The sequence below is a fragment of the Bombus pascuorum genome, chromosome 2 (assembly GCF_905332965.1).
Source record: "Bombus pascuorum chromosome 2, iyBomPasc1.1, whole genome shotgun sequence".
NCBI lineage: Eukaryota > Metazoa > Arthropoda > Insecta > Hymenoptera > Apidae > Bombus > Bombus pascuorum.
In genome coordinates this window covers 12,323,261-12,338,903 of record NC_083489.1, presented here as the reverse complement: position 1 = coordinate 12,338,903, position 15,643 = coordinate 12,323,261, and the positions used below count along the sequence as shown (strand labels likewise).

The 15,643-nt window shown below is 39.3% G+C and overlaps 1 protein-coding gene and 1 long non-coding RNA gene across 5 annotated transcripts in view; one reads left to right on the top strand and one right to left on the bottom strand.

The window, feature by feature from the left end:
* The window catches only part of LOC132916537 (WD repeat-containing protein 47), a 79,850-nt gene that overhangs the window by 29,253 nt on the left and 34,954 nt on the right, over positions 1–15,643 (top strand). For all 4 annotated transcript variants that reach the window (XM_060976631.1, XM_060976629.1, XM_060976628.1 and 1 more), the window contains exons 5-6: positions 5,441–5,551; positions 5,890–5,968. In XM_060976631.1, coding sequence (XP_060832614.1) covers positions 5,441–5,551; positions 5,890–5,968 — 190 coding nt within the window. The remainder of the gene's footprint in view (positions 1–5,440; positions 5,552–5,889; positions 5,969–15,643) is intronic.
* LOC132916560 (uncharacterized) lies at positions 13,566–14,938 on the bottom strand. Its single transcript, XR_009660127.1, has 2 exons — positions 14,439–14,938; positions 13,566–14,375 (listed from the first exon to the last, which is right to left on the bottom strand). It is a non-coding gene; the product is annotated as an uncharacterized LOC132916560 (long non-coding RNA).

Below are 15,643 nucleotides of genomic sequence, written 5' to 3'. Positions count from 1 at the left end.
ATATTACATCCATCGAATATTTATTCAAGTATCCCTTTGAACATTTATTCGATATTATCATCAATTGTTTGGACAACATAACAATTTTTTTTAGATATTACAGGATTTTTAGAGAGATTACGTTTACCTAGTTCTTCTTTCCTTTTGTTTGCTCTTGCTAGTGACAATGACAGTTTTTAGATTCAGTATCATAAAGCTGATTCATACCTTCTCTTATCTATAATACATATCATACAATGATTCGGTTGAAAGGGACCGTAAGATCGTGATATCTTCTTAAAGAACATCCGAGTGACTCAGTCATTCACAGAATCGATTGACGTATTTTAGTACAAGTAGATTAATTTCGATCGAATAACTCAAGAAGAACAAAAGAATTTAACAAAACGTTTGAAAGGATCAAAGGAGTGATGCAAAAATATTTTGAATATGTTAGTAAAGTTTAAAGAAAAATGTTCTTAAGAAGAGCAATAGAATGTAAGAAAAGAATACGCTTCTGAAGAGCAGATGCATCTGTTTTTGAGAAGAGCATTTGCAGGTCATTCATTACTGTTGGGTCGTGAAAAATAGTGACTATGGTGTTCTAGGAATCGAATCCGAGTCCCTTGGCGTTTATAGCCGACTATGTTACCCACTACGCTGTCGCCGTCGCCCGCTACTGTTCATATTTCACGATCCTACTACATATTTGTGCATGGAGAGCTTTCCGATCCCACATTACTGACAAAACATGAATATTTCATAAAATTTTCAATGAAAGAATTAAAAGCTTAGAAGTTGAAGGAAAGATGAGTAAAGAATTGAATGCACTTAAAAGTAACTTATAAGCATCGATTCATACAAAGATCGTAACAATATTTTGTGTAGTCAGTTTCTTTGTTTGTGTGGAAGTATGTAATTCATATTTTCATTACAGTAATATTGTATGTTAATGGCATAAATTATAGTCACTGACAATATTGTATTTCCTTCGCAAACAAGCGTAAAACAGCACGCGTCAAGTAGTTTAAGCTGAAGTTACTTTTTCATCAGAAATGATTATTCCTGGTATCTTTTTTAATTTTTTATCGAATTTACCAGATATTCTTTCATCTTTTCATTGCATTAAAAAAAAAAAAGGGGGGAACGATAAATGATTTTCTACGATACATCTTACATAACAGAATTTTATTGCGCGAATAAATGAATAATCTCTTTTCCATTTCAATTGTTTTGAACTCGATAACCAAAGAATTTTAACAAATAAATCAAACTAAGAATGAAAATAAAAGAGCAGGTGAAATGTATTTATATCGAATTACAGCGAGTTGGTATATTTTAATGGTATACTGTTTAGTGATAGTGTACATTTGTGCAGATACTAACGAGACTTGTTAGCAATCACGTTGACACGTCTGAGACGTAACTCGTGGAATTAACGGGCCAAAGGAATTTCAAATGTCTGGCACTTCGTTAACCACAAAATACGAACGTATTTGAAGTAGTAAAATTTACGTTTTGCGGTCGTTGAAATAAGGAGCGTACGGTAGTCCTTGATCCTTCAACCGGCTCAACAAACGAGGCCGTTCTTAATGATTCACTGCGCTCGATTCTTTCCAGTGAATCCCTTTAAATGGCCTCGCGCTGTCACATTTTCGAATTAGAAGCAATCCCCAGTTAACTCGCGTTCTTCGTAGAAATTACTTTATTATTGTCCATGCTATTACTTCAGGATAAAGCATTCTTCTGCGTGGTAACACACTTACCAACCGCGTATTATCTTTCACGCGTGACAGACACAAATCGTATCCATAATACAGTTTATTAACTTCTCTCAAAGATACAAATTACGCGAGACAAGTTAAGACAGCTACCTCGAATAACTCTGGTGACCAGAGTCGTCGAATGAATCGTGAGGCATCGAGTTTAAGCACGTCGGAAGACAGATTTAGCGTAGAAAGATAGAAATTCGCGAATGTCTCGCACGCACGTTCTCGATTCGTTCGAGCTGTCGAGCGGTCAGCGCGCGATTGTCACGGACGTTGCTTTCTCCGTGAAGATCGTCGACAGTGCCAGTCATTCGTGGATTTTCTTGGCTCGCGACACCGCGTTTTCTCAATTCCTCAGCCAACGAAGCTTTCAACCAGCGTAAGTACGGTAGTCCACCTACTTGTGCGTGTCGACCGCGAGACGCAGCGCGCAATTAGCACGCGTGACCGGCCGAGATTGGCCACAGACGTTGCTTTGTTCGAGACTTGCTCGATTAAAACGAGAGGGAATCGCGAAATGTGCGTCCATCTCGAATCGAATCGCCTCGTTAGCATCGAAGAATAGCAGGTGTTGTAAATGTTTCTTACGTGGAAAAGTACATTGGGAGTAGGTTAGTACGCATTGGTTCAAGGTGAACCGATTGCAGGTGCCGTGACGGGACGATGGTGTCCCATTCTCTCGCAATGGTTTGTTTTCACTGATGCTTCGTTACGAAATTTGCATTTTGCACGGTTGGAGTTTGGTAATGTAAGATTTGCTTGAAAATTATTGCATATTCATGAGAATATTTGTTTTTCTTTTTGCAGTAATAATATCATTGTTCAAATGAGCGAATCAGAAGTCGCATTGATCAATTTCATAAACTGAAAAATAACTTAACCCTGTTTTCTAGTGTTACCTTGGAATCTACTCATTTGCGATGAACAAATTTCTGAAGTAATTTGTTTCTTGAGAATTGAATATTAAAAAATTGTATATCTGTGTAATGAGAGGCTCAAGTAAAGAAGAAAGGCAACGATATAAATGTTATGGGAACAATAACTCAAGGAAGTAGAATGAATAATTTATACGTGAATACGGCGACGTTTGAAAATTTATAGGAATTCGCACGTTGGTGTATGGCGGAAAGTATAGTTCTACGTTCAACCTGTTGTGAAATACAGCGCGTGTAGCGTGCAGGATACCTCGCCGCACACTTAGAGTAAAAACGCGTGTAGTTTTACGCGAGAAATAACTGTGCTACGTCTGTTGTCCCTCCTGTTCTTGGGCCACCACATCTGCCAGATGTTTCTCCTCTCGATTCCTCCAAAAAGGGTCATCCACCCTTTACCACACTACTCTCTCGTTTCAGTGAATTCCAGTGAAAGATATTCGTCAACTTTCGAATTCGTCGAAGAACCAGTCTACATTATTGAAGCAGAAACAAAACTCCAAACGCTACTGCTTCCAAAAATCCTGTCGCACCTGAAAAGCGTTAGTTATTTATTTAAAATACATCTTGTATAAGACTGTGATGTGCATTTTGTCGGCCATCGATGAACCTTATCGCTCTTGAGAAAATCTACCGCACACGCCGTCTAATACTTCTATAAGATTTTAACTGATAAGGATATCCACAAATAAAAAATTATATTTCTGCGTGTATCGTATCACGTACTCTAGAATTCCCCTCTATATCTACTAAAAGCTGCAATATTCTGCCAACATTTCTCAAGTTCTGTCAAGAGCTCCGCAGTTAGAATGCTATAATCGAAACATCCATACAGATATCCAATTATCGAAGATTCCATAGCGAGGTAACCGCGAAATTCGCTCGATCAGAAAGCAATCAAACCGATCACAAAGGCCTAACAATTGCTGAAACGCGCCTCGTTCGAATCACGCTCTGAATATCCATGCGCAAAGAAAAACCGCGAGACGATTCCTCGAATGCTCGCGGCTACATCTTTCGATTGGTATGTTTGTTGCGGGCACAGCTGATCGCAGACCGCGTGTGCAAACGTGAACGTGGCGCAGGGCCGCGGGAATCAAAGCAGCCTCTGATAGGTCGCGATACGCTTTGTTATTACGAGCGGAGTCGGTCGACGGGCAGTCGAGTCTAATGCCGCTGGCGGGCGAAATCGTAGCCAACGCTTGGCTCCCTCGATACTTCACGTCGGACTTCCTCCGCAGCAGCATCGTTCCCCCGTTTCTGTGGCTGCGACGCGGTTATACACATAGATACGTACGGACAAACGGACAGACGGACGGTACGTTGGATCGTCGCGAACTCGACATTCCATTCGGTCCTTGATCACGCTCCCTAAATAAGGTACGAACACTTCGAATTCCGTGGCGCGGTCGAATCGTTACGAACCGATCGTTTCTGTCTACGTGGTCTATGAGACATCCGATCGTTCGAGTTCGTCCAGGTGTGTAGTGGTGATCGCTTTGCAATTAGACTACGAGGATAAAGGGATTGGTCGTGACGAAGTTTGATTTCGTTCCTCGTGACACGAGGAAGAATCGACCTGAGATATGAAAGTGTGAGTTTTTGATCGACGAAGTTTGCTGGATTGGTGAAGAAACGATGATTTATCACAAACCGACGATACCACGATTTCGGATTGCCGAACGTATCAGCTTGGCTCCGAGCAATCGACCGATTTACACGAAACAGAACAACCACAGTAGCACGTGCAGCTTGAGGAGCGCCGGTTCCACGCCGCCATGTGTCAATCGGTACACGACAAGATATTTTTTGCAACCTCTGGTGTAGATTCTTATTTCACGGTTCATATTTTATATCGTCAAAGAAAAAGAATATTTTTATAAATGTATCTTTGACCAACTCGTGCTTGTAGTTTCTGAAAGATTTTAGCATCTGAATGAGTAGCCTCTCTTTAGATCGTCTCACTGGTTGAGTGTCGTTCATTTAGAATGCGACGCTGAATTATGAACAGCTTCCGCTTCCAGTTCCCATCAGCCAGTCCACATAGCACGCGTGTTGATTCCCGGACCTGTCAGTGTGTATGAAAACGAAACGACGAAATGCAACGTAATAAAGTCGTAGGCTTAGAAGTATTGAGAAACTCACTCGCGTTACTTTAACGCTGACGTGGAAAAGTGTTTGTAAATCTCGCAAGAAACGAACTCGTACCACAGGGACGAAACATCTATCGTTCTGTAAACATACATTTGGAATTGTTTCGGTTGTGCAAGGTATTTAAAAGATTAGGAAAAAGATTAGTATAACGATAATTTTGATACTATAATATTTTGTGTATCTTATCAATTACTTTAAATCGCATTCTTTGTCCATTAGGGACAGAGTTTGTATTCATATTCGGCTTGTAAAGCATGCGGGATGCTTTGTTTCCATAAATCACGTCTTGCTTGAATAATGACCATTGCCTCGGATAACCTTTCTAACCCCTACCTTACCTCGTTGATGATGTTCCAAAGGAAATCTTGATTGCCGATGAGCCTCTAAACGTTTACCAACACAAGAACAACGGTATCCTTCAATGTCAGATAGTCACTTTAAACGAAGTGGAAATTTCGCTTTTATCGAACGGTATAATTTATCAATTCACTGGTTACGGATGGTTTTTACGAAATTGAAGAGCGAATCGCGTATAATATGCGACGATTTTATAGAAAATCACGGTCACGACAGAGCCTGATCGTATACTTTCTTTTGCGATTACAGTATAAAGCAACCTTTGGGGAGTAAAGGACCTTCACCTGTTCACACTAGTACGCCTGCTCGATCTGGTATCCAGTCACCAAAGCCTACGATTAATGGATCTGAGCCTGTAGTGTAAGTGTCGTGCTACTTTCCATTACTTAATTATCTATACGAAAGAAATTATGATCGTAAATTTGCATTTAATTGTAGTAGAATTGAAATTTCTGAAAAAGACAGTCACATTTTTGCGTAACGTCTAAACTATAAGTATTTATATAAATCCATATTATTGTAAAGATAATTTAAAAAATGGAAATCGGATAAAAAACTAAACTTTAGATATTTTATATATTTTCGCGTGCATTCTATGCATACGCAATGGCGTAACGTGGGAAGTTTAGCAATTTTCAAATACCAGATTCGAAAGGAAACGATTTGTCATGATATTTCATTGAAAATGGTCCTCGCAGGAGACAGAACTCGGCGCTGGGCAATGCTTATGATGTTAGAGCACAGGAGAGTCATTACGATGTCGTCAAGCCGATGAAGGTAAGTCGATAAACTCATTTACGATTATTGCACCGAATATACAAGATTCACGAGGAATAACTCGTCGCTATTTTAAACCACGTTGATGCTTTCACGGACCACCGATACAATTAATTTACAATTGCTGCGCAAGCAGCGGCGCGAAATCCTCGTTACGACGCTCGATGTAATTTAATAACAAGCTGACGAGAACAACGTTTAACAGTTGATTTATTTTGAATCAAGTAACTTAGACGTTTATCGCTTCGAGTTGTTAATCGTTCTTTATACTTTATATACTCGCTTATCAGAATTGAATTGCAAACGCATTGCTGATAATAACGGCGATAGGAGCTCGATGAAATTTGTTATTAATACGAAAAATTGCAAACGAGCGTATCGTGACGATTCGAACCGTTCAACGGCCTTTTTACGCCAATTTGAAATTTCGACCAGTCATTCGTAATTAGCGATAGGTTTCTTAAGAAACGATTTCATAAAATAGAAAATATTTGTAGCCTTGCAACGGATGTTCTTGTGTACGTTTATTGCATCAAAAAATTACAATCTGATAATCAGGAAAAAGGATCGATTTAACGTCCAACTTTCTATCTGTCTCTCCTTGTTGCCGTAAGCGCCCGCATAAACCCGTGACTCGTTTATGGTTCGACTCGTAACGCACCAGAGAAACTGGCTTAACAGCAATTTCCACGAATAGTTGCAAACGTTACGTCTAAATTATCTATATCTACTTCTTTTCAAATTAAGAGCAAGTAATTTCAAAATATTCCAACCATTAATAATTAAATCTCATAAAAATGCTCCGTTTTAAGATACCATTTTATCAGCCTGTTAACGATTTATATTGATTTAAGATTAATTTAATATAATTCAATCAGCGATCAAATTACACCGGTGAAAGTGCCAGAGTTTGGAAAATTACAGTGCCGAGCATTCAAAGAAACTTGGTTCTCGGTATTCCAGGTCCAGATCGGCTCCAATTCTCGTAATCATCGATTGGTTAATCGAGGAATTGCCAATTAGACGTTTTAATCGGCGCAATTAGCCGTTCAATCGTATAACTTCTCCCTTCCCTTGTCCTCCGTCAACTATGTCGAAATTCTTTTCCGCAAAGTTCGCCAGTGACGTAACCGAGTCAAATCGCTGCGCATTTCAAATATCTTCCACGATTATTTGTAACACGTTTCCGTTGTTAAAGATCCGTAGAGATAATACGTCGTTGACGTCAGTTTGTCAGTTTACATTTGAATGTTCCTTCGCGTCACCATCGACGCAAAAGCCACGAATAGAGAAGAATTGACAAAATCGTAGGGCAATTATCATGTCCATGTGTCGAAGAGTATTCGTCGAAATAAAATGGCATGTAATCATCGTAATAATTATTCGGTGTTTGAATCTTTTCATACGCCACGTTACATCATCGTTTAGTCAGCAAGAACTCGCTTCCATGACGAATTAATCGCAAAAATCTATACCATTATTATTCGAATGTTTTGGTATTCCAATTAACCTTTACGTAATTCTAGTTAAATAATTGGAAGCACAATTTCTTTACTGTTCCATTCTCAAATTTTCTATTCCTATTTATTATATTTTCTATTACTATTTCGATTACTATTATATACATCGCTCGATCGATTAATCATCTATTTGAAATTAAACTCGCAATGTCAATAATATTCGATTATACAACACGGAATATCCCGTAGAAGTACGAAAACATTCGATCCAGGTGATTCGTCAGGTGTCCATTCAGAACCATGCATAGATTCCGATTCGACGTCGTGTTCCCGTACGTGATCACCTCGATCGCCAACAACAGCTGCTGGCGACGTTGTCTACCTTTGGTGGTCGTAATAGGTCACGGCCTGTTTTGTCTGTTTCCAGTATCGCGGACGAACCGGTTCATCGATCCATATTAGATTTACTTTTCAGTACAGAAGTCTTACGACATCGATAAACGTGCGTGTCGCGCATACTTTGAGGAAAATAAATTACGTCGCGTGGGACAGAGTGTTTATCAAAACGTATGCAACTGCTAAACTATTCTATTTCTTAATTATTCGTTGAAGAAACACAGTTACAAAACACACATATAAAAGAATAAAAAGTACTCTTTTAAACGAAAAAATCCAAAGTATAGTGAGAAAAAATCAAGCAAATTCTTTAGAAACATGAATTTTCTGTGGAATGTACTTTGATTTTTAATTAATTGCAAGACAAGGTCCAAGCGCCCACACTCGAAATTCTAATGCTCATTCCTGAGCGTCGCTGGATTATGTTACGCGATGACGCAGTTACAGGATGCAAATCGACATGTAGTCGCGCACTGATGCGTCTTTTCCTCGCACAATTAGAAGACGCGCCGTAACACGGATAAAAATGGCTATTCCGCGTAGGTGATCACTGTTTTCCGAGATTTTTGCCGAGCAGCAAACTTGGCGATCGCTCTCTGACAAATTTTAATTTCAATATTTACGACTATCATATGTCGCAGTAAGTAGTAAAGGGAAAATATGTATCTGAAAGGAGTCATATTACTCAGACGTGTCACAGCTGTCTGTGATTTAATGTTTGTTCAATGTAATGTTTATAGAATTTAACAAGGTAATCATGAGGGTATAGCTCCGTGAAAAAATTCGTCGTTATTCAAGCGCAGAAAGTTTTCGAGAATAGACGTGTGACCATTTTCTAGAAAAACGGAGTTTATTATGTTTGTTAATAAATCGCAACAATTGTCACATGTTCCGCTGGAAACTGGACACCTGCCAACGTATCACTTTTCCGAAACGGTACACCTTTTCCTACTTGAATTAAAAGCGTGATACACCTTCGACCGTCAAGGTGAACTGGAATCGACAGCCATGTGGGTGTGGAAGAGACGCCTAGTAACTTAATAATGGCACGTGCTCGTTAGTATTCATGATTAATGTATAACGGCAGTGTTGACAGTAATTTGGTTTAGAATTAACGAAGATTTGATATTTCAATTTTTAAATATTTGGAAACGATACTGAAGTCATGGTATTACAGAATTGAAAATTGGTACCATGAAACTTCCTTGTTATTTTAACAATTTATGAAATTATTTTTATGGAAATTTGAAGATTTCCATAAGTATTTATCTCGTAGCTGAATTAAAATTTTTTGTACGTAGAACGTAACAGACCGATGTATAATTCATGGGATGTTCGTTTATATTGATCGGTGTCTTATATCATTTGCTCTGTATGTCGAGCATACAGTGTATACAGAGTGCATACAGAATGTGAAATAGAATCGCAGCTCCATCTCGTTACATACATGAGAGCTTGTTTCTGCAAATATCACTACTCCATTAACGCTTTTCGTTGGTGATGCAGGGATTAATTAAGAATATCAGCGCGTCAGATCATGAATCAGTTTACCGACGTAGTAGATCCTCCGTTGGCAATTTACATAATTGGGGAACGGATTAATTATTTATAGAGTATTAATGTCAAGTCTAATTTAATAAATACACCAAAATATGTGCAATAATAATTATAATTAAACGATAATAACACGATGTGATAGTATCAACTGAATTTGTCATTCATTATATCTCTTCAACATTGTAAACATCGTTCACCTTTAAGCATTGGAATACTTTCGTAACTTCGCCATGGAACATATTCAAAAGAAATGTTGTGTAACTATGTACTGTATGAACGATCGGATTATCTTCTAACGTTAGAAGAATAACGATGACATATACCTCTTATTATATCTCTAACACTACCTTGATAATTTGAATTCAACGTCCGTATAGCATATGTGAAAAGTTTCAAAGTTTCAAAGAGCCATTGTTACTTTGCTTTAGATTTCAAGCATTTTCTTCAAACATTAAAGTGTAGCGCTATATTCGACACAGTCGATTGTGACTCACAGACGTTCCTAGTAATGACCAATAAACATCTTTTTTCCCTTTCGTTTGTCTGCCGAAGGCAAAGCCTTCTTTAGCTCGAATACCAACCACAAGGCAGAAAAAAAAAGAAACATCTGAATGAGTTCACCGGTGTACCAAGAATACTGGTCGATTTTAAACACTCGTAAATTCGAGTTTTGTATTATACATCTCGAGAATTCGACGGAATTCTGTTGGAATCGGAAAACTTTCTTGACGTTCAGTTTATGTTACGATCGAATATGTTTTGGATAAGAACCAAGAAGCTGTTAAACGCAACAAGATCGATAATCTGTTCAATGAACTTAGAATTGGACGAATTTGATACAAAGGTACTGTTCTTAATGACAAAATAAAAAATAATAGTTTCTATGCGGAGATAATATGATCGTCAGGTGATTCATGAGATTGCAAAGATGTTGCGAATAACGAAACAGTAAGACACTATTTATAAAATAGTTCGTACTCATTTTGTTTTCTTTAAAGAAATAAAGGCAAATACGCAACACGTTACAATAACAATATACAAAACTGTATTTGATAGGAAGCTAGAAGATAACAATATTTATAAATGGGGTACAGTCTAACCAATAAAGTAATTGATTCAGATGTGTCCAAATATTTCTATGATATTTTTTAAAATAATGTTACTTTTCTTTTACTTAAATTGAATTGCATAGCATTCAAAAAATGGCTATCCATCATGCAGGATACTAAACAATATAAACAATGTAATAAAACTTAGAAAATATAATAAGATTATCTCACAAGCATCTTTTTGAATAAATAACAGTTCGTTAGAGTTAAAATTTCAACGATTCCAGATATCTGTTCATGTCAATAAAGAACAGAATGGATAAAGGAAAAACGAAACACGCGTCTCCAATCGGCTGAAACGTCGAGTACCAGCGGGAACGTAGCACACCCAGTGTCGATGACAGCGTAAAGCTTTGAACGCGGTAGACGGGCCATGAAGAGAAGAAAGTAAAGTTCGCAATGGCAAAGTTAAGAGTTGGCCCTCGGCTCGATTACAACGACCGTCAGGGACGTGTCGGTGTTCTCCCGCAGTTTTGCGCGACAAACCCATAAGGTTTGACCTAATATGGAGACTTGGACTTTACGAATGCCACCGGTCGGGTGGGGATCCGTATGGAGAGCTCCTGTGAGGCCTTCGGGTCTCTCTCCTCACGGAGTTCCCCAGTACCTCACCGGACGTGTGTTACGCCGCACACGCGTTTCCATGTAACTACGATTACGTTTCCGTCCCGTAAATTGTCCGTGGAACGTTCAACGGGAAACATTACCGTTCTTCGTAAGGTTGTCAGTGAGTTGTGTGCCATTTTTCATGACTCGAGAAAGAGAAAATAATCTAAATTGGAATCTATACTGCTCGAAGTCGATTTTTCGATCTGATTTTTCTATCAACGAAAGATACAAAATAGAAGATAAGATATCTTGGAACGTATTCGCTCGTTGTTATTAGATTGTTTATTTATCGTTTAGTCTTCAGACTCGATCATTCGCGTAGAACACACGCGTCAAAGTCTGGCACGAACCAGGAAACAAGTGACAGGAAGGTTGTATTCGATAGAAAGCGGTAGCTATGCGGTGCATCGGCGAAGTTCAGTATACTTGCAGCGTCCGGAGGAACTAGCTGTTGCGTGGACAAGTCGAGGAAACAATTTCGGTAAAACAGATATCAGACGTGTTATTGAATCGATTGGTCCATTGTCAACATGTCTACCACGGCGCATCAGCAAGCAGCGATACGACGTCTGGAGGCTCTCTTCAGAAACGTGAAGCTGGAACAACAGCAGTATAATCCCGAGATAGTGAAGGTGGAAATCGACACGAGCTGTTGTGACATTCACGGCAAGCATGCGAAGGAGAATTGCTGGAATCGTAGAGGATCCATTGGGGCTGCGTATCAGTTCAGAAGAGATTCGCTCGGTCGTCGTGACGGTTATCCAGGAACATCTCCGAGTAGAAGAGGTTCTCTACCACCGAAGAAGGAGCTTCATCCTTCGAGCTTTCCCAATACATTGAGGAAAAATCACCTGGGCTCGTCGATGAGCGCCATCAATCACACGAAGAAAGATCCTCACATGTCCAGCTTGGCTAATTCGGCACTGAGACGCGATCCTATAGGTCGATCAATGGGTTGCTTGAAGAAAGACACTGTGTCAAGCTACAATTCTCCACTGAGACGGGATTACGTGGCAAAATCGATGACGAGTCTTCAGAGACCAATCTCGCGACGAGACACCAGCAATTTGGCCAGCCTTTTCGCGACTTCTCCGGTATCGCAGAATTCTCTGAAATCTAACTTGAGTTCGTCGAACAGCGATCTAAAGGCGAGAAGCACGTCGAACCTGAAGAGCTGCTTGGCCGGATCTAGTGGAAATTTAAGAAGCAACTTGAACGTGACTCTCAGTACTGATCTTTCGATGGGTTCTAACGGAAACTTGAAAAAAGACGGTAAATTCATAGCGCCGCTTTCTAGTCGTAGGGGCTCTTACGACAGGAGAAGACTCTCCACAGATTCTTTGGATAATACGAAGAGAAACTCGTGGGATCCGGGTCGCAGGGGCTCTTCCGGATCATCCGGAGGATGGGACGATCCGATTTGGGAGGAAGGATCCTTTGATTGCGTCGATCAGGTAAAATATTCCAACTTGTTAATACGGAACTCCAAAATGAATTGTCTTTTACGATTGCGGAGAAAAACCTGGCTTAGAAATAACTAACTGAAAGAAGGAAGCATAGAAAGTTTGTTCTGGAATTGTCTTCTCAAGCCATTGTGGCTGTCAAAATTCCGTCAGAAATTAACAACGGATCAGAAAGCCGAATGACGTCGCTTCATTGTCTCTGGCGTTTTCCCGCGAGGGACAAGAGAAACCATCTCGAAGCATAGTGAAACGTGCGGGGCTTGATTGTCGTTGCACGCGCGGACAGAATTTATCGTCCCGCGTTAGAAGGTGCACTCGGCCGGCCGTGGGAATGCCATTCTCGAGTCCAAGCATTCGCAATCCGATTCCAAGTTTATCGCAACGAAAATTTCTGCCGAAGGATACGCTAACGTTGTGGACAGGTTTTCCGATGAAATTTCAAACTTCGCTAAGAAACGTCGATAGAGACGGCGTAATACTTTACGAAACTTTCATCTGTCGTTAGAAAACGTCTGCTGAATTTCGCGAAAGCGTTGATTTACGACCGTGCGTCAATCGTGCAACGGCTTTAATGTTTCACGACATTAAGGTGCTTTCCATGTGGCGCCGTCACATGCAAAGTGTTCGCCGCGTACTTACGTCATCGACATGCCTTCCACGGTATGGACACGCTGTTAGTCATCGACTGATTATGAAAGCGTCCACCGCATCGAGAATATCTATGCGTCTCGTTCTTGATAAAATTCGTAGCACTTAGGCTGATCAAAGATAGGCTAAAAATTATGACAATGCTTTTGATTCGATTTTGATCTTTTACATTTGCTAGAGATCAAATAACATCGACTTTTTATGAAAGCGTGAATATTATCGAGAATGTGTATGCCTTCCAACGCATAATCCGTGACACGTAGGTTGATTAAAAATAGATGAAAGTTTCGATTTGATTTTGACACGGAGTTATTCAAATTTCAGGTATGCTTGTATTATAATACTTTCGAAGCAATAAATTTTGCTGCTTGTATTTCCAAGGAAAGACGTCACGGTTATTTACAGCCTATGACTATTAGCAAATATTTGTATTCCTCTTTCGTATGAACAACTCTTGGATGCATTTCACCTGTTGAATACACATACACGCGCACACACATCGCCTAGATTCGCAGCTACGTAATTCCTATTCCTCCTTCGCATCGGTGCGGTGGAATCATCATTCCAGTATACGCCATTGCTTTCGTTTTCCGTAATTCTCGAGCACAAACGCTGAGAATATGTAACTCGCTTATTTAAGAAGCGAGTTCAAATCATTGTTATTCACCGCGCCTCTATCTGATACACAAGCATTCCTTGCATACGTAATACATAATACATCAAGCGTAATTACCATTCTACTACATCGTCCATTAAAAGAAACAAATCATTCAATTTCTGTACCTAACAAGTAGAATCGTAGACACAGGTCGCGATAGCTCATCCGTTAGAACATTTAAAAAAAATCATTCATCTCTCAATTTGTGGATCATGAAACGCACCTCTCAGAAGCCAAAATGATCAACCCCACTCTTTAGGAGTTTCACAATCTTACTGTTCAATTTTCTCAAACCAAAGTCCATTTGTTGGAAAAAGATAACATAGATAGTAACAGACTTGCAGATAAATTAAAAAATACAATGCTTGTAACAGTATTTTCTTACTTTGCTTCTCAATTTTAAAATTTTAAGTGGCTCGGACGAAACAATAATTTTCGTGATTTTCATTGAATCTTCCTGAATTGGCATTGCTCTTGATGGTGAAACGCGATGCTGTGGCGCATTTCCTGAAACAAGATTGCCGCAGGTGAGGCCTACGCGTCGTTTGGCCATGAGCTGCCCACACTCACCTGCACGGCGCTTGTACCTCGCGTTTTTTCCTCGCGTTCTTAGCTTTTTGTCTCGTTTCCACCTCGCGTTCGTCTTGTATGTAAACAGCGATCACGCGTGGCGACCCACGCCACGGTTCCTCGATATGGCCACACCGCCAGGACGATTTAAAAGTAGCGTTCGCGTCATTAATGTCGACCCGATCCCATCCATCCACCGATCGTTTCGTATTTAATGTTCGCCATCGTTCGTCTTATTTGGCGCGTTGTGTCTACGTGACACTCGACAGTTTCGCAAAATCTGAAAAAATCGCATCATTATATGGATAAAAAAACCTAACGATTTGATTAATTACTTATTCATGGCCATTTATATTTATTGAAATGTTTGTTTTTTAATGTTCGGTGACAGATTAGATTTGTTGATAGATGTTGGGTGTTAGTGGTGTTTAAATGGATTAATAATGAGAATTTCTTGCTTCTCGATGTTCAATCTGGTAGAATGGATTTGTTGATAGGTCGTTTTTTGAATGGTTATTAATAGTCATTCGGATAGAATTTTATGTTCACTAATTATTTTGTTTTACTTATTTTTAGTAGGCTGATATTAATGGGTGTAATTTTATGTTTCCCGTTTCCTGGTTTTTTTATGCTCGATGGTCTGGCAAGATGGATTTATTAATAGATGCTGGATACTGAAGTTTTAAGTTCTTCGTTGATTCGTTAGAGCGTTTATTAGTGCATAGTCGTTTGAGTGGAATTTTATGCCCATTGTTTGTTTTCTAATGTTTACAATTACTGGTCTGGTAGAATAAATTTGCTGGTGGTGTTTTACTTTAGAATTCCCATTTGTATATTGATGTTAATAAGGAAATGCAAATATCGTATCGCTTATTATAACATAAGATTTCATAAGAAGATAAGATGTCAGATAAATAGCCATATAGATTGAAACGTAGTTTTATAACTCATTGCATGTTTGAAACAAAAATCGAAGCAGACATGTTGAATTAATAGCACACGCAGTTTTTAACGTAATATTTGTTTTCTATTTGAAGGAACTTCTTTTATGTAATCCGAGCGTGATTCGCGATCGAAAAGAAAGTTTTTTTTTACGTAACTCGTAGCGTGTGCATCAAAAATTGAAAGGATACTTAGAGAGTCGGTAAAGGGAACTGGGAGATGTTAGTATCGAGAAAGTAACGACCGATCGAATGTAAATTCTG